Source organism: Vigna unguiculata, chromosome 6 (genome assembly GCF_004118075.2).
Source record: "Vigna unguiculata cultivar IT97K-499-35 chromosome 6, ASM411807v1, whole genome shotgun sequence".
Lineage (NCBI taxonomy): Eukaryota > Viridiplantae > Streptophyta > Magnoliopsida > Fabales > Fabaceae > Vigna > Vigna unguiculata.
Genome location: NC_040284.1, coordinates 5285503 through 5293447, shown reverse-complemented (window position 1 = coordinate 5293447; position 7945 = coordinate 5285503). Strand labels below are relative to the sequence as shown.

The following is a 7945-nucleotide window of genomic DNA, read 5'->3' as shown; positions in this document are numbered from 1 at the left end:
TATGTCTGTCTTATTACTGATAGGACAAGTCCTATTTATAGGTACAATATGGTAACCCAGAAAGGATATAAAATCAAATAGTAAATACAAAATATTACATCATAAAGAGTAATGAATAATATGATTATCAATCATATGAGTAATTGTATAAATCAATGGACGACCATTAATTCATAACAGTACAAAATTTTTAAAATTTGCATATAATATATATTTCAGCGCTCAGTTTTCTAAGATAATAAACTGGATGACTTTTTTATTTTTTGACTTAAATTCAAAAAAAAATCACAAGCAACCCTTTTAACAAGTATACATCAACATTGCAAAACCAAGATTGAATTATACATTGTGTTAATTAACCAAAGTCAAAATTTTCACCATTTGTTTATTTTAACTATACAAACATGAAAACTAGAAGTTGATGTTCAACTTGTTTCGGTATTATCGCTTTTTTTGTCTGTGTCTAGTTCAGTTTCAGTTTCCTCAACTGTATCAGCAACCTTCGCATTTTTCACCTTTGATACACGAAACATAGCTAAATGGGTGTCTCCTGTAAATGTTAATGACAACAATTAGTTCTCAAAATTCATATAAAATATAAAACGAGAACCCAAATAATCAATTTATCATTTTGAAACATGTCAAGACTTGTAATGACACAGAATATGCTACAATTGTCTAACTTTTGAATTGAATAATGATTTTTCTTTTAAGAAACTCATTAATTATCATTATATATCAAAATTAAATATATTTTTAATCTCTAAATTTAGACAAAAAATTGCTTAAAACTTTAATCCATTTTAATTTCCAAATTTTAAAAATAATAAATATAATCATTTTACTCTAATGACTTAATTTTATTTTTATTTTATTTTTTTGTGTTAAATGGAGTTACATTTGAACGGTTTACACAATTTATCATGTTTCAGCTCAAATATTAACACAAAATATTATTTAATGCGTAAAAAAAAAATTATCGTCATTAAATTGAATAAATTATATATTCATTTTTAGAATTTGAAGATTAAAATGTATTATAATTTCAAAAAATAGACGAATTTCAATTTTATAAAGGAACTATATATATATAATATTTGAACTACATTAACATCCTAAAATACTATTATATATGACATGAAAAATATTATTAAAAAAGGAAAAGTAATAAAAAGATGGTGATAAATTAGAAGTTTGTAAAGTTACCAAATGTAATTGAACTCCCAGGTGATAGAGTTGCAGCTACTCCAGGTCTCAGACGTTTGTCATTAATGAATGTCCCATTAGTGCTATCCAAATCTGTCACAACAAGATTCCTTTCTTTCTTTTGAATGCGTGCATGCACACCGGATACTGCAAATATCAGATAACCTTTTATTTTATATTCAAAACATCCTTCCTTTATAATATTTTATTTTCTCATATACCCTAAAAATTAAATTATCAAATCCCTTCGGACCTTTAGAAACTTAAAAGTAGTCACAAGTATCATACTTACTAAATTCAAAGCCAATTCTTTAATTGAACTTATCAAAACACTTGTTCCATTGCCTTCGGGATTGTTTCATACCATACAATGATATGTTTAACTTAAAAACATAATCCTTCTTATTTCCTCCTCAAATCCTTCTGGTTGCTTCATATGGAAGGTAAAAGTTTGGAACAAAGACAAATTTCAATTTTATCTCAAATTTAGATATTAAAATCATATTTAACCTTATAAATAAAATCATATAATAAAAGCTGAGAGAAGGTTTCTAACATCAAGGTGGAAATAAGAAGTTACTAATACTCAACAAGACGTAAAATGCATCTATTCTGGGACAAACCTAATATTATGGATGGTGTTACTCTATGGCATTGTACTTGTATTAATGGTAAAATAGTCTTTTAAAATCCTAATGATTTTACAATTTTCGTAAAAGTTTATCGTATTCAATAACATACCAATTTCAATGAATTCAATGGATTTTATAAATATCTCACTCATCAATCTCATCCAAAGACTTTTCTTTTTGCTGCTACTGTCAAACTTTTCTTTCTCTTATCACAGACTATCTTTTTTTCTCTTTGTTAGAGGACATACTTACGTACAGTACTTGATAACTATGTTCGCGCAGAATATTGAATGTTCAACTAAATGAATAGACAAATCTCTATCTTCTTCAGTATTATCATATAACTTGCCAGATAAAGAAAATCATAATTTTGAACAAAATTCATAATTTTTAACCTATGGCAGAGAGTCAATGGGAGGCACTAGAAAGTTTATGTGTAGACAACTAAAGAAGATATATGAAGTTAAAATCAGTTGCTAATTAATCATTAACAGATTGAAAATCTTGTATTGGATTTATTTTTTTTCCAGCCTTATTATTTTCTAAAGACTATTGTAATTTCAAATATTGTTTTATAGATAACAATTACTCTTTCTGAAATGGAACACTATACCTGTTGCAACTGGAATTACTAGATCAGCTTTGTCTGGTACACGTCCAACAGTCACCTCACTCTAGATAATTATTCAAAAGCCAGTTATTCAGAAGTATACTCAGCCACACAATATTATTGATGGTAAAATTACTTACAGAAGCGATTTCATATGCACCTGGCATCTCAACCTTGTACCCTATATGCCTTGTATCACCATCTCCTATCAAATAACATTCATTAATCTTGAGACAAATAAAATCATATTAATAAAAATAATTAAAGTGACTACCTCTTGAAAGGTTTGAGATCAAAGAAGAAGCAAAGATATGTTGACTATAAGACAACCAAAAAGTCTTTCTGTGGCAAAAGATTGGTGGACCATCTATTAACTTTTTTCTTTCTAAAAGTGTTTATGGAGAAATTCATCCAAGCAAATCCATAATCATGTAACTTTTAACTTTAGTGAGTGATAGTGCATAATTCTCTCTTTTCTGAAATAAAAATGGGATTTCTCTTCCTCAGTTTTTTTTGTTTTGTTTAGATGAGAAAGCAGTAAGCAACTAATAGAAGACCGTTTTCTAACAAATTAACCAACTAAGGTCTAATAACAGGAAAAAACAAACTATAGAAACTTTGACACTGCACAACCATATGAATAATGACGCTATAGTGTATTAAATATTGGAGAACACAAGAGCATAAGATAAAGGCTGCTAAGTGCATCGATGAGTGATAAAGGTTTATTGGTATCTAACGTTTGAGAAGATAGCTTGGGCATGAGAGAAAAAGATAAACAGAAGCCACATGAAAGAATTGATCAAACAGAGGATACCCCAATAGTGAGAGAAAAAGGTGGATTAGAACCAAAGAGATTCAAAATGAAACTGATGAAAAGGCTCTATGATAAAATGGATGGATTCTTTGAAGAATTGGTTTAGCACAGAACATAATATTTAGCCAAACTCCACCTAGTGGCAAATGGTTTGCTACTTGTTGTAACTTACATTTCCAAACTTACAAAATACCATTTTCAAACCATTCATTTGTATTTTAACAGATCTCAGGTGGCAACGTTACTCTCTCCCTAGTTAAAGAAATTAAAACAAACAAATAGAAAACCCTCCCAAACAAATAAAATTACGGTCCATCTGTCTTCAAAATTTCAAATGTGAGCATAATACCAAATGTGAGAACTATTTACTACGCAAATCTCAAATTTGTTCTGTCAAGGAATTCCCAATTTTTCCACTAGGATTCTCAATCAAATATTGAAGGGTATTATACCAATTTTCCATATTCAAGTACACTCTCCTATGATATACTATGTGCATAATTCCAAGCACATTGTATGCAAGATTTTTAGCTTAGAGAAAGCAGAAAATTGTAGAGGGATTAGTTTAAAGCTTTAGTTTGTAGAGAGGGTTTAATAGAGGAGGAAGAAGTAACTGACCAACTGGTTCAAGAAGCCATCTTTCTGCATTATTGGCATTTGTTGTTGGTGTTGTTGTTGAAGACGCACCCTCTGAGGCATGTACAACTCCAATGTTCTGCTTTTCTTTTGCTTTGGATCTAACACCAGCTTGTGGGTGCAACAGAAAGCACTTGGGCAAATGATTATGGGTTACTGAACTGAAAGCAAGTGAGGTGGATTTGGAGTGAAGCAAGAGTGGTGAATTCCATAAAGTTTGAGACTTTGGGAATTTTGCAAGGGAGAGAGAAGGTACAAATATGGTTTCCATTTGAGCTAGAATTGTGAGACAGTGTGAGAGAAAAGTAGGTGATGTTTGCTCATATGGGTTGGTGGTGCTGGTGATGAAGGATAAACCTGAAAGGTGATCTTGGTGTGACTAATGGGAGTGTGGGTGTGTAGCATGTGGCAGTCATTTAATGCTTTACACAACAAGAGATCGGATAACTATATGATCTTCAACAGCTTAATGTCATGTTTTTTTATTTCATTTTTTGATACTATGATTGATTTTTAATTGTCAAATTAGTGATGATGAAATAGATTGGATAACTCATTAAAATTTTTACTTCCTGCACCCCGGAATTGTTTTGCACACCCGCTCAAATTTCAAAATAGCATTTTGCCCTTCGTAAATTGACTTCAGAAATATATGTTTCAAAAAATTTTGAAAACAAGTTTTTCAGAATTTTCGGAACAAAATTTTTGGAACAAATTTTCTTCAATAAATTTTTTATAGTAAGATTTTCAAAACAAATTTTTTGAAATGCATATGAAATTAGAGATGACAAATAAACTCATCTCTGTGGATATTGTTCGAACCCGTCCTCGTTTTAATGGAAAATCTCCACATTGACTGGGTATGGGTATGGGTATGGTATGGAGAATCCCTGACTTTTACAATTGGGTATGGGGATGATTATATCCCCACCATAATACTCGTATCCGCCATATTTTTGTCTCCGTTTAAATTATTAAAATATTCATAATTAATTAAGTAACTATATATATATATATATATATATATATATATATATATATATATATGGTTACTTTCTATCTTTTATTTCTTCTAATTATTTGGTTTGTCATGAAACTTATTTGCATCTCCACTATATTTTTTATCTTATCATAACATTTATATAATTATGTTAAAATGACGCATTTGAATTAAAAACATTTTATGTCTCACATTTGAATATTTTATTATTTTTGAATATTTTTATTTATTGTATATTTTCCTCTCACATGAGAATGTTTAATACTCTCCATTTAAGTGTTTAATAGCATAAACCTTTCATTTATAAGGTAATATAAAAAGTTCTTTACTTATTATTATTTTTTTCATTTGAAGAACTTTAGTTTCGTTAAAACAATTTTCGTTATTTTTCAACCATTAAGTATGTATGTTGATATTTGAAAAGTTTTCTTAAATCTCTAAGGTATTTTTCATCTTATCATACCCTTAATTATACATTTGTTTTTCTTTGTATGATTTCTTTCAATAGTCTCTCAAATTGTTTCTAAGACACACATTTGTTAATTTTTAAATATTTTTATTTGTTGTTTATTTTTATCATGTACAATATTATTTCGATATATTTTATCTAATTATTTTTTATTTTCTGACTCATTATCAATCCTATTATATTTTTTCACTATAATTGTATAAATAAATTTTATTTACTACAATATAAAAATTTAATGTATTTACCATAAATATTTTTTTATTACCATCTAACATACATTGAAGTTCAAAAGATACAAGACCTATGTCAAAATTTAACTATTATGTTTATTATTTGTTTTTTGCATCATTTTGATCAAGTGATGTATTATAACTTTTATTAATGTATAAATAAGAGATTCATTAGAATTTTAAAAATTGAAGTAAAAACATTTAAAATATATTTTAATTTGAATATTTGTTTTCCTTTTATATTTTTAAATTTTATCAACTAGGTTTAATTAATGTTTGCAGTTTGCAAATTTAATAAATGTTTTGGTTCTCATGAAATTTTATTTGGTATTTTAATATAAAATATAAACAATTACAATTTATTTCAAAGTATTTGATATGGAAGAAACAATCATTCTCTAATATTGAATATTTGATAATATTATGTTTCCCTTACCGTTATTTTTTATTATTTTATATAAATTAATTAAAATTAATATTGGAATAGTAAGAAAACGAGTACGGGTATGTGTACGAGATTATACCCGCTATCCGGTGAGGATGAGAATGGGACAAAAGTTTAATACTGTTGAATTTGGAGATGGGGATGGGGATAGATTTTTTTACGGAGATGTGTATGGGATAGCAAAACCCGTTCCCGCCCCGCCCCGTTCCCATCCCTATATGAAATATATAAAATGTATTTTGGAATAAGCTTTTTAGAATGAAATCCCAATATAAACTTTCTGAAAATCCTACATGAAATTTGTTTTCAAAACACATAAAATGCTTTCCGGGATGAGTGAGTGTTTTTGCACATTTTCTCTCTTCTTCCTCTGCAACATTCTCCTCTCTTTCTCTGCAGTAGCAGTATGGCGGCAGCAGTGAATGACAGGGGTGCTGTGGTGAAAATGCGTGCATCTTTTCATGATATTGTAGGGGTGCGATTAGTAATTGTGCGTGTAAAAAACAATAGTTAGAAGTAGAAAGGAGACGTGTTGGACTAATCATGTTGAACAGTTTGTGATTTAAAGTTTAGTTTGTTCTCATGTTGATCTAGGTCGAAGAATCAAGATGAGTTAGTCTGAATAAAAGGTCAAGTTGAGTTGGTTTGAATCAAATGTTGAGTTGAGTGGCTCACTCAAAATTAAGTGAAACTGGTTTGGGATAAAGTTTAAGTGGAATAGGCTTGGACCGAAGATCGAGGCAAGTGAATTTGGTTGAAAATCGAGACGAATTGGTCTAAAATGAGAGTCAAGATGAGTTGTTCCAAATTGAAATATAAGCCGAGTTAGTCGAATGTTGAGGTGCATTGAATAAGTCTAGACAAGTCGTTTGAGGACAAAGAGTGAGGTTGTTGGCCCGACTCGAATCAATTCGACCTTTGACATTGGTCGACTTAACTCGACTTTTAGTTCGAACTAGAGATTTTATATTTAAAATTTAATTAAAATCTTATAGTAGGATCAAACCCACTTTGACTTGAACCCTAATCCCCTTTAAAAAAAATATTAGTTAAGACTTTCTGAAACCCCTCAATGGTCCAATAAAATGAGAGACTAATTTAAGAATGTGTTGGAATTGAGCAGAGGATCAATGTTGAAATTAACACCTCTACTCAAAAATCAACTATCCAATTTATAAGCATTAAAATACATCTTAAATTCTGATGACGAGATTTCTTTTCTTAAATTCTCCAACGTATCATAGAATAATCAAACTTGCACGCGCCTTACCATCCCTATTTTTTATATTTAGATATTCAATTTATTAATTTTTTTAACCCAATTCTTTTCGGCTAATAATTTTCCTTAATGTTATATGTGATGTCGTGAAAAACTAGGGCACATGTGATTACCATATGTAAGTTTTACGTATGAATACGAACTTAAAAAGTATCTTAATAATTTATTGACCAAATTAATTATTGATCTCTAATTTTAGTTGTTTATAATTAGGGATGCCAACGGGGCGGGTAGGGTACGGGTAGTAGCTTCCACGTACCCTATCTGCTGGATAAATATATGTTTCGTATTCATATCCACATCCGTCAGACATCCATTATGTGGGTATCCGTCTATTTTTTTCATATTTGCGGGTATCCACGGGTACCCGCGGGTATTTGAAAAATTATTTAAAAAATAAATATTTAATCATAAATTTAAATAAAATAAAATACATCATTGTCATAAATTTTAAATAAAGTTCAAATAAACTCAAACTGATTCAAGTCCAAATAATTGTAAAAGTAAATATAAAATGGAGTTCAACACAATGGAAATTCTTTAATTAGTATTTTGATCAATAAATCCACTTTCTCCGATTGATTCCTGAAAAATAAACAAAATAAACAAATAATAAACCTC

The 7945-nt window shown here is 29.2% G+C and overlaps 1 protein-coding gene across 1 annotated transcript; it reads right to left on the bottom strand.

The window, feature by feature from the left end:
- Positions 1-293: 293 nt before the first annotated feature.
- LOC114187052 lies at positions 294-4313 on the bottom strand. Its single transcript, XM_028075171.1, has 5 exons — positions 3884-4313; positions 2589-2653; positions 2452-2512; positions 1207-1353; positions 294-550 (listed from the first exon to the last, which is right to left on the bottom strand). Exons 1-5 carry the CDS (start codon positions 4170-4172, stop codon positions 426-428), a joined length of 687 nt encoding a protein of 228 aa, XP_027930972.1. The 5' UTR covers positions 4173-4313; the 3' UTR covers positions 294-425.
- Between the last annotated feature and the right edge of the window lie 3632 nt (positions 4314-7945).

Coding starts and splice junctions, on each gene's coding strand:
- LOC114187052 (XM_028075171.1), bottom strand. CDS start 4,172: ATGGAAACCATATTTGTACCTTCTCTCTCCCTTGCAAAATTCCCAAAG. Junction 2,654..3,883: donor ATGGCTTCTTGAACCAGTTG/GTCAGTTACTTC, acceptor GTTATTTGATAG/GAGATGGTGATACAAGGCAT. Junction 2,513..2,588: donor GTGCATATGAAATCGCTTCT/GTAAGTAATTTT, acceptor ATAATTATCTAG/AGTGAGGTGACTGTTGGACG.